Consider the following 17,533-nt stretch of genomic DNA (forward strand, 5'->3'; position numbering starts at 1 on the left):
AGGTAGAGGTTGTAGTGAGCCTAGACCATGCCATTGCTCTCCAGCCTGGGCAACAAGAACGAAACTTCATCTCAAAAACAAAGAAAAATATGTTAAGAATGAGTTGCTTCCTAACCTCTCAAAACTATTAGTTATTGCTATGATCTGAATGTTTGTGTCCACCCCAAAATTAATATGTAAAAATCTAATTCCCAATGTGATTGCATCAGGAGGTTGGGCCTTTTGCATTAGGTCATAAGGATGAAACCTTCATGAATAAGATTCACACGCCTATAAAAAAAAAAAAAAAAAAAAAAAAAAAATAGATGGACGTGGTGGCGTGTGCCAGTAGTCCCACCGAAGCAGAAGGCAGAAAAAAAAAAAAAAAAAGGCCCCAGAAAGATTTCCTGCCTTTTCCCACTATATGAGGGCACAAAGATACACCGTTTTATGAACCAGAAAGTGGGCCCTTAACAAGATATGGAACCTGCTGGAGACTTGATCTTGGTCTTTCCAGTCTCCAGAACTATGAGGAATAAATTTTTGTTGTTTATAATCTACTCAATCTATAGTATATTGTTAGAGCAGCCAGCACAGGCAAAGACGGTTATTTCTCAAGAATGCCATTGCGTCATGAGTAGAAAAGAAGTTTAACATCCTAATCAGCCATGACTGGTGCGCACAGATGAAATAAATAAAAACAAATCAAATTCACCAACTACAGTTGCCAGAGGGAGAGCATGACTTGATACTCTTTAACACTGGAATTCAGCTGTAAAAATACAGCTGTTACCTACTCTGATTCTGGCAGTGGTATCAGGATACAGGCTTTGAAGTAATATTAACAGCATGGGCTCTAAACTCATCACGCAGTCTGACCCACAGATGACTGCCATCCATAGAATCAAAAGCTGCTGAAAAATCAAAGAGTACTGTGAAAACCTAAGTTGTTTTAAATGATTTTCTCGGCAAGAACAAAATATTACAGTGCTTTGTATTTTAAAACAGTTCTTGAAACCTGCACAAGTGACACAGTGAAATGGCTGACCTCCTGTGAAAGAAAACTGGTTAAACATTCAAGTCCAATAAGATGGAGGAAAGTACATACTGGGTTCATTATAATCAAATTATATTTGAGTGACTTAAATAAAGACATAGAGCTGGGCGCAGTGGCTCACACCTGTAATCACAACACTTTGGGAGGCCAAGGTGGGTGGATCACCTGAGGTTGGGAGTTCAAGACTAGCCTGACCAACATGGAGAAGCCTCGTCTCTACTAAAAATACAAAATTAGCCGAATGTGGTGGTGCATGCCTGTAATCTCAGCTACTCAGGAGGCTGAGGCAGGAGGATAGCTTAAACCTGGGAGGCAGAGGTTGCAGTGAGCCAAGATCACGCCATTGCACTCCAACCTGGGCAACAAGAGCAAAACTCTGTCTCAAAAATAAATAAAGGCATAATCTCCAAAATTTTTAAGGTTTCTCTCTCGCTTTTTCTCTCTCTCTCTCTCTCTCTCTCTCTCTCTCTCTCTCTCTCTCACTACTCTCCTCTTCTTTCCCCCAGGCCTAGACCTGTATATCCAACCACGTACTAAATACCTCAATGTTCCACAGTGACCTCATACATAACACATCCAACTTTTAATTTACCTCTTTCCTTTTCTGCTCAAACCTGTTACTTCTTTTCAGCTTGTATCCTTATCTCACTAATTGGCACCATCATCTACTAAGATGCTCAAGATAAAAAGTGAAAGTCACAAAACTTTCCAAAGCACCTGTGTAAGACATCAATTACTAAACCCGATCGACTATACCTTCTTAAGATCTCTCAAAATTACACTCTTTTTCATTCTCTCTGTTCCTGCTTTGGAGCATGTCCCCCTCCTTTTATTCCTGGATTAGAATAATAGGTTCTCAAGTCTTTTCCTCACCTAACACCACAAAATTCACACCCCATGGAGCCTGAAAAGCAGTGTTACAACATAAAAATCTGATCCTGTCACACCGTACCCACTCCCTAATGCTTACAACTCATCTTTAAAGTGCCTGGGCCTTCAGAATCAAACTCCTTCATGAAAAAGAGAGGAGCCTTGCCATTCTACTTGTATTTCAGCCATGCCATTCTACCTGCAACTCCACAAACACTGTACTTTGCCCATATGTTTTTTCACAGGCTAGTTTCTCTATTTGGAATGCTTCCTAATCCTTCCTTATATCTAATGCTTATTTAAAGCATAAGATATACCCAAATGATGCCTCCTGTATTAACTGCAGTATAGTGAGTGTACATTAATTACAGCCCATAATATATTGTATTATAAACTGCTATATAGTTATCTGTTTTCTTGCCTTAGACTGTAAGCTCCAGGAGGGCAGGGGCTGTATCTTGTCTTTGCATATCACACATCTAGCAAACCATTTATCATTTATTCCATGTCTATGGGAAAAATGATAGTTGAAAGAATGCCTCAAAGTAATTTATTAAGGCCAGTGTAACAAAAACAAATAGGTAAAGAGTCAAATATTTGTAGGGATGACTTTAAAAATACATAGCGGTAGTATCTGCACCCTAACCACTTCCACCAGAAATGCATTCTAACAGCTGTCATTGATGAATCTGAACTCATGATCCCATAATACACACGTTTTATTTGTACAATGGTTACTATTGCTTAAAAAAAGAAACTTGACAATAACTTTAAGTTAAATGTAGTATTTAATGGTAAATTAGCTAAAGCTAAAGCTTTTAACAACAGAATCACAGAAAGAAAAGATTTTTTTTTAAGTTCCTATAAGTATAAAATAATAATGGGCACAACAACAAAAAACTGATTGCTTCTTAACTGTTGAGATATAGTCATGGCACCAATAAATCAGTCATTCTAAAATTAAATATAGATTTAAAGTTCTTTAATCATATCTGTGGTATAAAAAATATTCTGCAAATAGCTGTTTTAGTTCTAGGGAATCATTCAAAATATAAACAACTATTATGGTGTTCCCAAATGACACACTACAAAATGAAGCTAATTTACCATTTAACGCTACAAAATGTAGCTGGTTAAAACATTACCATACCTCCAATTTATTTTTGTCAACAGCAGCTTGCAAAGAAGGAGAGGACACCAAAGGCTGAAGAGGAGCATCAGAAGAGGAAATCTGTAGAGTGCAGATGAAAAGTGAGGAGAAGAAAAAAAACAGAAAGAAGGTAATGAGAATTGACAGGCACAGGAAAAAAAAAAAACCTGTATATTTTTGAGATATAGAAGCACTTAGAGGCATATTAATAAAGGAAAACAATGCATCAAGAAAGAAGTACTGCTTTTTAAAAATTTCAATTTGAAATTTATGAAAGATTTTAGTACTGAGCAATATATGATTTAAAATGGATTTTACTAGTATATAAAATTTTAAATGTAGTCAGATAAGATCACACTAAAATATCTTCCATTTTTTTTTAAAAAAAGGTCAAAGCTGAGCCTTAAAGCCTTGTTTAAAACTGGTTATGGAAAATAATTAAGTTTCTCTCACAGTTCATCTTTAGTCAATGTTACTATTGAAATACGAATGCTCTGAAGCATGAGGAACATTGTCCAAAGTATTAGAAAAGCAAAAATGAGTTTTTGTTTTCATTTATAATAACTTTTAAGAATGAAAAATAAAATGGAGCTGAAATAGTAAAAGTTAATTAAAATTTTAATCAACTGTTTAATACAAAAAAAGCTAAAAGAAAAAAGAATGGATTAATGTAATGTAACAGCTGAGCAGCAGACTTATTATAAAGCAATTTATACACTTCCTTCTTTAAAAGCAGCAGGCTAACATTATTTCCAGTGCTGTACTTGCTGAATTACCCCAAAGCATTACGAGACAGTTATATATGCAGCACAGGCAATTTATACACAAAAATGGGTTTCATCTAAAAGCTTTTTTCACACATCTTCCTGCCCAATTTCTACATGCATAGTTGATCACTTTAATGGAAGCATTATCTTCCTGCTCTCTTTACTGCCAAAATATAACTGAAATACATTTTAAAAATGCATAGATCTTTGAGGTCATAAACCTGACATCTCTATAGTGCCCTATCATATCAATAGTGCCTATGAGGAATTTTTAAAACTAAAAGGTGCTATAACAAATTAGGTCATTATGTAATGTCAAAATAACACTGCAAGATGACAAGTCCTCCCTCAATCTGCTTGTTATTAAGTTAGCTATGGCAGTAATTCTTGAATCACAACACAAGACTATAAACTTTAGGGGATTTTTTTTCCTTGCTTGCACACTGTTGGCTCTTTTATAACTGTGTAAGCTAGCCACTTAATGAGTATTAATGCAAGTTACACAGGAGAGACAATAAACAACAAAAGAAAATGTAGATCTTCCATTTAAAAAAAAAAAAAAAAAGGCCAAAGCTGAGCTTTATAGCCTGTCTTAAAACTGGTTTGTCCTATTGGATATTTACTTGCTAGAAATCTTTAATCACCACTTTATATAGAAAATAAGAATAAAGCACTTTGGAAGGCTGAGGTAGGGAGATCACTTCAGGTCAGGAGTTTAAGATCAGTTTGGCCAACATGGTGAACCCCATCTCCACTAAAAATACAAAAATAGGCCAGGCATGTACGCCTGTAATCCCAGCTACTTGGGAGGCTGTGGCAGAAGAATCACTTGAACCTAGGAGGCGGAGGTTGCAGGGAGCTGAGATCGCACCACTGCATTCCAGCTGAGGAAACAGAGCGAGACTCTGTCTCAAAAATAAATAAATAAATAAATAAAAAGCCATAAGATCACTTAAACAAGAAGAGAGCTGTATCATAAAGTTCATGAAAAGCAGAACAAAAATATAAAAGGAGAATATGGGCATTGAGTATGTCAAAAGTTACTATTCCTTAGAAACTAGCAAGGTAATTCATTGTAAAAGTGCTTATCCTTCTTGTGAGAAGATGATAAGCTGATCTAGCCACCTGTAAAACTCAGTGGCAGAAATATAAAATTCGAATCAATAAATATTAGTAATTTAACAAAAAAAAATTTTTTTTCAGACAGGGTCTCTCTGTCACCCAGGCTGGAGTACAGTGTGAAGATCATCGCTCACTATAACCTTGAATCCTGGACTCAATTAAAAACCTTTTTTATGGTAACCACATTTTTTTTCTGTTTTTGAGACAGTCCTTCTATGTTGCCTAGGCTAGACTCAAACTCCTGGGCTCAAGCAATCTTCCTGCCTCTCAGCCTCGCGAATAGCTGGGATTACAGGGGCACATCACATTTTAATAAAAAAAAAGAAAAAGGAAAAATGCTTCAATAGTATGTTCCAGGCAGGAAAGAAAACAGAAGCTTATTCAAGAAGAAAGATATTTGAAAAGTCAAGGGATAGATGAACGAGTGAATCGATAACAAATCAGAAACATAATAGAAGAAAGAAGGCACAAAAGAGTACACAGTGTATGAAACTACTCACATAAAACTCTAGAAAAGAAAATATATCTACAGTGATTTAAAAAAAAAAGCGAGATCAGTCACCAAGGCCATGGCTGGGAGCTGACTAGCAAGGGGCACAAAGGGACTTTTTGGAGTGACAGAAAAGTTCTTTATCTTGATTGTGGAGCTAGTGGTTACACAGGGATATGTATTTGTCAAAACTCATTGAACAGTACCTTAAAATATCTACCTTTTATATGAATATTTTAATAAAATTATTTAAAGTCATATTAGCAGGGTAATAGTATTATGTGAGCAAGGAATGAAGAAATAGAAATCAACATACTGACAACTGGAAGCAAGTGACAGTACAGACACAGGAGTAGATGAGGGAAGAAAAAAGGGCAGTGAAAAGGAGGAAAGAAATATGGAGACATGAAAAACTAGGTACTCCAGTCTTCTTTCTAAATCTCTCAAAAACATCCACTTCTAACCACCTCCACCAACTACCCTAGTAGGAGATCACCAGTATCCATCTTCTGGATCAGTCCTCCTAATTGGTCTCCTTGCCCCAAATCTTGCCCTCTCCAAATCCATTCTCAATACCATGTCATTCTCGAATTAAATCTGACCACTACATATCACTGCTTAGAAGGCCTGAATAGTTTATATACATTATGCAACCACAGAGTCCAAATTCCTTAACCAGGTCACAAGTTTCATCTACGTTATCTCCCTATTCTTCCTTCCTCTAGCTATATTAATGTACACTTTGGCCAGCCAGAGACAACTCCTTCTGGTTCAGTTCTCTAGTCTGCTTCTCTGAACTCTAGGGGCCTTTCCTCTTGCCTCTGCTTCAGAAACCCAAGCTTTTATTAGTTCTCACCCATCCTTTAATTTTCAGTTAACACTGCCTCCTCTGGGAATTATTCAAAGTATTCCTTTACCTCTTTATAGAGCCTGGAGTAAGCACCTCCTATAATATTTCCCTATTATGTAAGTGTTATCACATGTTGTCTTAAAAAGATCTGGTTACTTATCAGTATTCTTTGTTCAACCAAAGTTCTCTGAGGCAGATATTATTTCTATTCTGTTCACCATCTTTAGCACCTGACATTCAACAGATCTCAGTAAATATTTTCAACTGTTACAGAAAAGAAGAGTAAGAGAGCATCTCAAAGGGAGAACCAAAAGGAGGCTCAATCTCAGCAATTACTGTTCTTTGAAAGTTCATTGGCTTGCTAACATACTTTTCTGAAATCCCATAGAAGTCATTCATATTTACTTTCAAATTTAGAATTTTGTAACTAGATATTAATTCCATTTCACTGGCTCTTAGTACATATAAAGCATAAGACTCTGATGTTACAAAATTTTGCTAGAAATTGGTAGTGTCAGTGAATTCAGTAGTCATATTTAAATGTTTTCCCAACTCCCACCCACCCCTTCTATCCATGAGATAATATGTGGTAGGAATCCAGTAAAGACATTCTTCAGAAATAAAATGAATTTAAAAGTCATTTCTTCAATTATTCTTAAGCTCAGATGTTCTTCTTTAGGCCACCATCAAAGTAACCTATATGTGGCAAAACTCCCAGAACAGTGTAATTGTATAAACCTACCTCATGCAAAAGAAAAACTGACCATGCAAAACAAGTTCCTGACTCCCATCCACAAGGATAAGGTGAACAAACACCCTTTGAAAAGGTATGAAGTAACTGAAGGCCATAAAGCATAATGTTTAATATTTTCTTGATGAATTTTTTGAAATCTTTGCTACTACCACCCTTTTAAACAAAATAATGCCATGAAAATCAAATCTGGCAGTCCAAAACACTGAAAAAGATACAGTCACTGAAAAATGTCTTATAGATTAATTGTTGGCAATGGATTACTTCAATCTTATTTTGGAAATTCCTGGATATGTTTTCTAAGCGGAGATTTTATCACAGCAATTCTCAAATAGCTGTCTCATGAGCTTTTAGTATACCATGAAGTTCAAGTTTTTCAGAAGTCTAGAAATCATTTTAAATATATGATTTCCAATGTATTTTACATTCCATGGCATGTCTTAGATAAAAAAGCTGAAAACATACACATTTACTAAATTAGTAAAAAAAAAACCCATATAAAACACACCATCAATTAAATTCATCAGTAGGTGGGTTAAAAGACACTGAAAACTTAACCAAGTAACCATAGCTACCAAGTGTGTAGAAGACGCCTAAATGTTAATATTAACAGTTTAACTTTAACATCTTTGGCCAAGTCAATAAGAAACACGTAGAATTCTGGAAAACTTAAAAAAATTTAGGTCCTTTACCTGCTCTATTGGTGTATCCCATAATTAAAGGGCTGATTAAAATGTGGAGAGATTAATGAAACAGAACTCAAGCCAAAATATTTCCCATGCTATAAAGTCTTATAATTAAGTTCAAGTATTCATTTTTCTTAATTATCTACCCACTTACAGTCATTTGCTGCCATCACAATAGTTTATATTATAAGCAGTTATGTCCAAGGCACCCTACTAAGAATATACTTTATCTTAATTCTTGCAGCAATACTATGAAATTCAGACACTATGACATCCCTGTTCCACAGAAGAGGAAGCAAATGGTAATGAAAAGAAATAACAAAGAAAACCAAGTTGAAACCATGTTCTTTTACACCAATCCCAATTCATTAGCTGAAGAGAGACAGAGCTGGGATGGGGGAGGGAAAGAGAGAAAAGCGGCTGGAGAAAAAGAGCAAATTATGTGGCAGTTCAGCCTCATCTACCTAAGTCCTCTTGTATCTCCTAAACTCACTTAAAATACTTTGCTTCCCATTGGGATTCACTCCTGGTAAGTCAGCAAGAGGAGGAAGACAGACAGAACAGATTTCTCTTTTTCTCTTTTTCTTTTCTGAAACAGGGTCTTACTCTGATGCCCAGGTTATAGTAGAGCAGTGTGATCAGAGCTCACTAAAGCCTCAACCTCCTGGCCTCAAGCAATTCTCCCACCTCAGCCTCCCGAGTAGTTGAAACTACAGGCATACTCCACCATACCCAGCTAATTTAAAAAAAAAATTTTTGTAGCGACAGGGTCTTGTCATGTTACCCAAACTTGCCTCAAACTCCTGGACCTCAAGCAATCCTCCCAATTCAGCCTCCTAAAGTGCTGGGATGACAGATAAGAGCCACCATGCCTGGCCAAGAGGACAAATTTCTGCAAAGTGTTTCAAATTTCCCCTGTCACTCAATGAATTCAGGCAGAATAAGGGAGGTAGACTCATTCTATATGACCATAGTAGGCAAAATTCTGACAGCCACTAAAATTTCCATCCCCTGGCATACAAACTCTATTTAACACCCTCGCCGTGACTGTGGGCAGGACTGCGGTAAATCAAATAATGAGCAGGCCACGTGTGGACTAAAATAAATGTCAGATTCTGACTTAAGGCCTACCACCAGGTGCAGCTGTACAACTGAAGTACATCAACTCACTTGCCGCTATAAAGCCTGCCACCAGATGCAGCTTAATTGTCACTTACCAATGATAGATTTTTGATATGCGTCTGCAAGTATCTGGTTTATCATGGTCTCTGTGCAGTCAAACATCTCTGCCAATGTTAACCTGTATTTGTAGCCACTCCCCAGTGCTAGCATCACTGCTTCAGCTCCATCTCAGATCATCAGGCAACAGACTCTCATATGGAGCACACAACCTGGATCCCTCACATGCACAGTTTACAATAGGGTTCATGCTCCTAAGAGAATGTAATGCCACCACTGGTCTGACAGAAGGTGGAGCTCAGGCAGTGGCCTGGGGATGGGACCCCTTGCTTTACAAGATATGAAAGAAAGTATCATTTTTCTCTTTGAGGCTACAAACCAGTAAAACTTCTTTCTACTAAAAAATATACCTACCTGGAACATATTTACCTTTTTTTCTTGCCTTTAGCTGAACTTTATTTTTCCCCTTTTAGAGACTTTTCCCTTAATTTGTGCTTGAGATGCCACATGGCACTCAAAACTATATGATCTAAAAACAGCAAGGACATAATCACACACTTAATAGAGCATCTAGGGGAGAATAATACTCAGTAGTTAAGTGTCAAGGAAGCTCTGAGACAGAAAAATTCAAGATGGCAGCATAGAGAGGGAAGCAATGCAGCTAGCCAGGATTGGCTAGAAGCCAGGAAGGACTCCCTATTGTGTTGGCAAAGTAAGCAAAAATCCCTAACAGTCTAGATTCCCAACAGAGGCCCTGCAGTCTTAGCTATGGGAGAGTCCTTCAGCCCTCACAGCCCTGAGCTTAGTATAATGAGCTGCCTGGAGTCCATGCAACTACACTATCCTAGAGAGAATTCATCCTGGGTCTCACCCACTACTAGGACCAAGTTGCAGCTGCACAGTGCCATTTTCAGAGTACTGCCAAACCTAGACCACATCCAGCCCTGAAGCCCAATAATCCCAGCATCATCACATCCCTGGGATCTCCCAACATCACTTGACATCTGCCCAGAAGGCCTCAGCATCAGAACACCAGTTAGACTCAGCAGTGCGGCCATGTCCCTGACATCTGAGTCCTGCAGAGCCCTACAACCTGGAGAAGTGGCAGTCTAGCACACCAGAGAGTCTGCTCCAGGACATAAGGAGCTGAAGCATGTGCTCCCCAGACCTGAAAGCTGCCTGCCTGGGGCTGCTACCACTGACAGTGACCCTACCCCCTCCAGGAGCAGAGCCATTGTGTATCCACATACATTGCCTGGGATGCCAATACAAGTGCCTGGACATGCTGCCCAGGGACCTGAGAACTGACTGGCCCAGTTGGCCACCACCCACACATTCTGCCTGGAGGACTGAGGAATGGCCTGCCTCCATCACTGTCACTGCCCACACACCCAGCCCAGGGACCCAAGAAAGGGCCTGGTTAGAGGCACCCCATGGCCACCATCAAAATCTGGAAAGGCCTCCTCAATGCCTGAGAACAGGCCTATTCAGAGCTGCTGCCACCAACACCAGCATGGACTGCCCAGAGGCCTGACAACCGACCTATTCAGACTGCCACTGCTGTTGGCATACTCCACCTGGGGAGCCAAGAACCCTCTTACCTAGCCACAGACATCACCCAATTCAACCAGGGGCTTGAGGATTAACTCATCTGGGTCCTATGACATCCACTGCATATGCTCACACAATCTGCTCATGATCAACTGGGATTTCCCCCAGGCATGCACAAATGGCTTAACACACACAAATCAATAAATGCAACACATCACATCAACAGAATGAAGGACAAAAAACATATAATCATTTCAACAGATGCAGAAAAAGAATTTCATAAAATTCAACATCTCTTCATGATAAACATTCTCAATAAATTAGGCATAAAGGAACACATCCCAATGTAATAAAGACCATATATGACAAACCTCTGTGGATATCCCTTAAGTACTCTAGTACTCCTTGAATCTTAGATATAAGGTGCTTATATTTTTAAAAATCTGTTCCTATCTCCACTACAATAAATGTCTCTAACAGTCATGTTCTCTTTGTTTTTAGTATCCTAGGAGACTGTAAACATAATAAGTGATACAAATTTATTTGGATGAGTGCTCAATCTATTACTGAAGACAAAACACTGAATAAAAATATGTAATTCTTGGTAATACATAAGGTTAGTTATTTGCTTACTGATCACCATGAAAGAGGAAAAAAAGTTTAAACCTGCTACAATATAAACTTATTTACTATTATTATTTTGCTTATATTGGAATAGGTGGAATACATTTTCCATTGGGTTTACCGTGATTTTTGTAAATCTTTCTGCATTTTCATTTCATTAGTAATAGAAACTCAGGAGTACATACTGAGGTAAACAAATTTTTACCTTAAAATTTTTACTCTCAAGCCTACAAAAAAAAAAAAATGAAAAAAACTATAGAGTGAATACCTCTATAAACATCACTAATTATTAGTCAAATACTAACATTATGCCGTGTTTGTTCTACCTCTCTCTACAGACACAAACAAACAAAGCTGCTAGGTTTCACCAAATCACCTGAGAGTGTTAAGTATCATGACATTTAATCTCCAAGTATTTTATTCTAGCATGTCTCCTTTGAATGAAGGAATTCTCACAACTAAGCACACCAATATTATACCTTGAGGGGGGAAAGAAATTCAACTCAGTAACAGCTACTATCCCAAAATAAAACTATTTTATACATTACTATGTAAAAATAATTTCCTAATTATTGCTAAGAAAAAATATATATAATTTTAAAATGCATATTTTAAGTATTTAATATAAAACAGTATGTTCTCTAAAATAAACTAAAATGATTTCTTAAGATTGTATATGAAAATACATTATACTTTTAAGTTAGTCCTTTTGCCACTCAATGTTACAGTGGCCTTAATTTTATAGACATTATGAATTTTCTCAATACTGTCAATTTTTAATCAATCCTTCAGCAGGTTTCCTCTCTAACATCCACTGTTAATGCTACATACAAGAATATCTTTGCTCTAAAATACATACTAATGATAACTGAAAACTTAAGTTTTTTTTTTTTTTTTTTTTTTAAATAATATAGTCTCACTCTGTTGCCCAGACTGGAGTGCAGTGGCACGATCTCGGCTCACTGAAACCTCTGCCTCCTGGTTTCAAGCAATTCTCCTGCCTCAGCCTCCTAAGGAGCTGGGATTACAGGCATGCACCACCACACCCGGCTAATTTTTATATTTTTAGTAGAGACAGGGTTTCACCATGTTGGCCAGGCTAGTCTCCAATCCACCCGCCTTGGCCTCCCAAAGTGCTTGGATTATAGGCGTGAGGTCACCACGCCTGGCTGAAGAAACTTTATTAGGATTAGACTGAATTTTTAATATATTGCTTCTCCATACAGGCCAAAGGGAAAACCCAGTTTGTATGAAAAATGAGATGACTCTATTTCCATTGTCTCTAAATTGCTTGACAAATGACTTCACAAAAAGATTAACTGGTTTATAGCTTATTAATCTAGAAATCATAGTCCAAAAACACGATTTCAACAATAAAGGCAATTAGCCTTAGACTATAATTAACTTGGATGAGAAAATTTAACTAAAAAGAAACAGCTGATAAAACATACAGTCCTGCATCACTTAACAATGGGAATACATTCTGAGAAGCGTATCATTGCATGATACCAACATCGTGAAAACATCAAAGAGTGTGCTCCTACAAACCTAGGTGGTACAACACCCTAACATCTATTACTCCTAGGTTACAAACCTGTAAAGCATGTTACTGTAGTGAATACTGTAGGTGATTCTAACACAATGGTATTTGTATATGTAAATATATCTAAACATAGAGTACAGTAAAAATACAGGATTACAATCTTATAGGACCAAAGTTGTATATGCAGTAAGTCACTGACTGAAACATTATGGGGTGTATGGCAGTATTTGATCACTACTATAAAGACGCAATTATTAGGAATACCAAAATGCTTGCAAATAACAAATGTAAATGCTATGTTTTAACATATTCCTGGGCTACTGGTTTCATGTCTCAATGGACCAACCAAAGAAAGCCCTTAGAGGAAGATATATTTGCCTTTTTTCTTTTTCATACATTTCTAGAATCTAGGGACACAATTTTCTCTCTCACCATTTTCAATTAGTGGTTCTAGCTTTTTGCAAATTTCAAAAATTAACCTAATTAAATGTGAAGTGAGTGGTTATTAGATTTAGAATATGCTCCTTCCTAAATCAAGAGTTCTGCTCTGCAACAGCTCATTATATAACCAAAAATATTTCCAACATTCAAATGTAAACATATGCAACTAGTATATTTTCACAATAAATAAAGCTGTATTGCAAGCTAAAAGTCTGAGATCTAGTCAACGAACATCAATTGATGAGAGATGACGGTTTACTTACATTTGTAATAGTTATAGCATTTTTATCGTAGTATTTCTTCTTTTCATATTTATCTCTGATGAAAAATTCCACTGCTCTGAAAACAGATAACTTAAGGAAAAGCACAAATTCAGTGACATGTACACTTCCCTTTAATTACTCCTCTCCACAAAGTTGGACTCTAAATTTAATTATCCTACTCTTCAACCTGTGCTCTCTCTCACGTTATTTCTGCAACTACATTCTGTAACCTACTTTTATCTCTCCCAAAGTCGTCCACCTCTTTCAGGAAATTTTCTCACTGAACGAAAATCATCCAGACTAATTCCAGATAGAAAAGTAAATGACAATTTTAATTCCTACATCACCACCACGATCATCACCCCTACCACCAAATTCTAAATTCAATTCAGGTTCACCATTGGTTTTTAGTATAAGTAAAGAAATTAGCATCCATGCAAGTACCCACACTGAGCCAGACACTGTGTACTATATACATGCACATATTTTGGGTCCTTTAATTCCCCCCACAGCCCAGTAATGTGCATATTATTATTTCCTAACACAGATGAAGAATCAGCAACTTGGAAAGATTAAGCACTTGTGATTTCAATAACTATGTTCTTTTCCACTATAAATGCTGTCTCTGGGCACATCATATAGGATTCCATCTGTATTAGAAGAACAGTGGCCAGTTTTAGCCTTGCAAAGTTGAGAAACGGAAAAATCAAGATGCTAAAGCCAAGGTTAGTCTTCTTTAATTTCTTGAAGTTGTCTGGACTCATCTTCCCTGTTAACAGAGTGAGTAATTTATTCTGGGATTGAGTGCTTAGAGTTATATGACATTGATAACTTATCTTACCATTCATCATATTCCACTGAAATGGAAATTCTTCTGTCAGGGGTACTTAACCTCTTTAGTGACATGAGCTTCTTTGGTACTTAGGTAAAGCCTGAGAACTCCTTTGTGATAATTCTTTACAATGTGTAAAACACNAAAAAAGTTAGCTGGGCATGGTGGTGTTCATGTGTAGTTTTAGGTACACAGGAGGCTGAGGCAGGACGATTGCTTGAGCCCAGGAGATAGAGGCTGCAGTGAGTTGACTGCCCTACTGCATTCCAGCCTGGGTGACACCATCAGAACCTGTCAAAAAAACAGACAAAACAGAAACACAAAAAAACTCATGACTCAACCTATGCTAGCTTCAAACTTTTCATCTTAGGCTTCCACATCTCTCTCAGCCTTCACAGAACTGAAGAGAGTTAGAGTCTTATTAAGGATTAGGCTTTGGCTTAAGGGAAAGCTGTGGCTGGTTTGAAGTTCTATCCAAAACACTCCAACTTTCTCCATATAACCAAAGGGCTGTTGTTGTTGTTGTTGTTGTTGTTGTTGTTGTTATCATTATTCATTTGTTCACTGGAGTAGCACTTGCCAATTTCCTTCAAGAATTTTTCCTTTGTATTCACAACTTGGCTAACTATTTGGTGCAACAGGCCTAGCTTTCAGCCTATTTTGGCTTTCCACGTGCCTTCCTCACTAGCTTAATCATTTCTATTAAAGTTTTTTGATTTAAAATGAGCAAGGTGAGACTATTCCTTTTACTGGAACACAGAGGTTACTGTAGGTGCTAATGTTGTGTCTCAAAGAATAGGGAGTTCAGAGGAAAAGGATAAAGAACAGCTGATCAGTGGAGCAGTCAGAACACAAACATTTATAAATTAATTTAAAACATGTATTTATGTTATAATTTTGTTATAACATTTGCCACCTTACACTGGTGCAGTCTGCAGTCCCCTGAAACAATTACAGCAGTAACATCAAAGATCACTAATCACAGATCACCATAAAGATATAATAAGAAAATCTGAAATATTGCAATTACCAAAATGTGACATGGAAGACCCAAAGTAAACATATGCTGTTGGAAAATATGGTTCCAACAGACTTGCTTGGCACAGGACTGCCACAAACATTCAATTTGTAAAAAAAAAAAAAAAAAAAAAAAAAAAAAAAAAAAAAAAAAAAAAAAAAAAAAAAAAAAAAAAAAAAAAAAAAAAAAAAAAAAAAAAAAACCTAATTTCAAATAAAATATCTCTGTGGACCCCCTAGTTAAGACATCATTCTATTTAATGGAAAAGTTACCTGGGCAGAAATACAATACAGTTTCAGTCAATAACCATGCAAAAAAAGTTAAAAAGAGCCCTTTAAACTGACAGTTGAGGCAATAGATAATATAAAGTGCTGAAAGACCACACACCAAAATAATGCTGTCTTGTTATGATATTGATGAGACAAAAAATTTATTCCTAGCCAGAGCCACTGTCTGTGTAGACTTTGCAAGTTTTCCCCCATCTACTTGGGTTTTCTCTGGGTACTCAATTTTCATCTCATATCTCCAAGATATGCACATTAGGTTAATTCACATGTCTAAATGGCCCAGTCTGAGTGAGTGTGGGTGTATGTAAGTGTACCCTGCAACGGAATGGTGTCCTGTCCAAGGTTGGTTCCACCTTGTGCCCTGAGCAGCCGGGACAGGCTCCAGACACCAGCAACCCTAACTTGTAGTAGGCAGGTTGAAAAATGAATAAATGAATATAAATTGTTGTAAAATAGAAATTCATCAAGTATACAATAATCATACAAATGCACAATAAATAAATGATGTAGTAAGAAATTGCTCAGTGAGTTCATCATATTTGTTATTGTTTTTCAACTTCACAGTGGTAGGAGGTACTCATTACAATTTTTGCTTTACAAACGTTTATTCCTTGATTTGACTCACCACCACTATGACCATCACTCATGGATTCACTAAAAATTGGGTAAATATTTATGTCACTTGTTTTTATTAATCTTCCTTAAATGTATTATGTAACTCACATTTATTTCAAAGCTTAATATTAGACATGTTATGAGTCTTTATTTAGAAATGTGATATATTTGTGACCAGAAATATGCCATAGTAATTGAACTCTTGTTTATATCAACTAGCTTGTGGTAAAACTGGTTTCATTATACATCGTTTTGCTTAAAGTCATGGTTTCTAAGAACCTATCAAAGACATTCAGTGAGGCTGTATATGGTGGATATTAAAAGAAATGGAGCATTATGAAAGCACTCACAGTGGGCCAGTGATGCAAGGTGGACAAAAAATCTAAACATTGCATTTATTACAGGAATAACTGGATGTTGTTTATAAAGACAAGTTTTCTGGCTGGGCACAATGGCTCTTGCCTGTAATCCCAGCACTTTGGGAGACCAAGATGGGCATATCAGTTGAGCCAAGGGGTTCAAGACCAGCCTGGCAACATGGCGAAATTCCATTTCTACAAAAATTAGCTGGGTGTGGTGGTGGTGCCTGTAGTCCCAACTACTCAGGAGGCTAAGGTGGAAGAATCACCTGAGCCTGGGAAGTCAAGGCTGCAGTGACCATGACCATATGACTGCACTCCAGCCTGGGCAATGGAGTGAAACCTTGTCTTAAAAAAAAAAAAAAAAAACAGACTTGAAAATAAAACTGCTCCTTTATCCATGGGTTGCAGACAGATACTGTGTTGACAGGCATGAAACAACATGTTTGTACATGTCCATCAAAGCTCTTGGATTACTAGGGGTATTGTCAATAAGCAGTAATATTTTCAAAAAAAAAATATATATATATATATTTCTTTCTGAGTAGCAGGTCTCAACAATGGGCTTAAAGTATTCGGTAAACCATGCTAAAAAACAGATGTGCTATCACCCAGGCTTTGTTGTTCCACTTAGCACTGGCAGAATAGATGTAGCACAATTCTTAAGGGCCTTAGGATTTTCAAAATGGCAAATAAACATTAGTTTCAACTTAAAGTCGCCAGCTGCATTTTCCTAACAAGAAAGCCTGTCTTAAAGCTTTGAAGCCACACACTGACTTTACCTGTCCAGTATGAATGCCCTAGATGGCATCATCTTCTAACAGAAGGCTGTTTAGTTTCCATTGAAAATGTGTTGTTTAGTGTAGTCACCTTCATCAGTTATCTTAGTTTTATATCTTCTGGATAACTTTATCTTTCATCTTGATTTTTATGTTCTGCAGATGGCTTCTTTTCTTAAACTTATGAATCAGCCTGGGAACAGTGGCTCATAACCTGTAATTCCAGCACTCTGAGAGGCTATACAGCAGGAGAATAACTTAAGCCTAGGAGTTCAGGAAGAGCCTGGGCAATATAACAAGCCGAATTTTTATGAAAAAAA

General features: G+C 37.1%; 1 protein-coding gene across 3 annotated transcripts in view; it reads right to left on the reverse strand.

Annotated features, from left to right (window-relative positions):
* Positions 1 to 17,533, reverse strand: part of SMAP1 (small ArfGAP 1) — a 176,356-nt gene that overhangs the window by 54,030 nt on the left and 104,793 nt on the right. For 2 of the 3 annotated variants that reach the window (XM_017549410.2, XM_017549414.1), the window contains exon 4: positions 13,324 to 13,399. In XM_017549410.2, the coding sequence (XP_017404899.1) occupies positions 13,324 to 13,399 (76 nt within the window). Of the gene's footprint in view, positions 1 to 3,056; positions 3,138 to 13,323; positions 13,400 to 17,533 lie in introns of all 3 variants that reach the window. The other variant, XM_017549409.2, reaches the window with a different exon arrangement.

The sequence above is a fragment of the Cebus imitator genome, unplaced genomic scaffold (assembly GCF_001604975.1).
Source record: "Cebus imitator isolate Cc_AM_T3 unplaced genomic scaffold, Cebus_imitator-1.0 Scaffold218, whole genome shotgun sequence".
NCBI classification, from domain to species: domain Eukaryota; kingdom Metazoa; phylum Chordata; class Mammalia; order Primates; family Cebidae; genus Cebus; species Cebus imitator.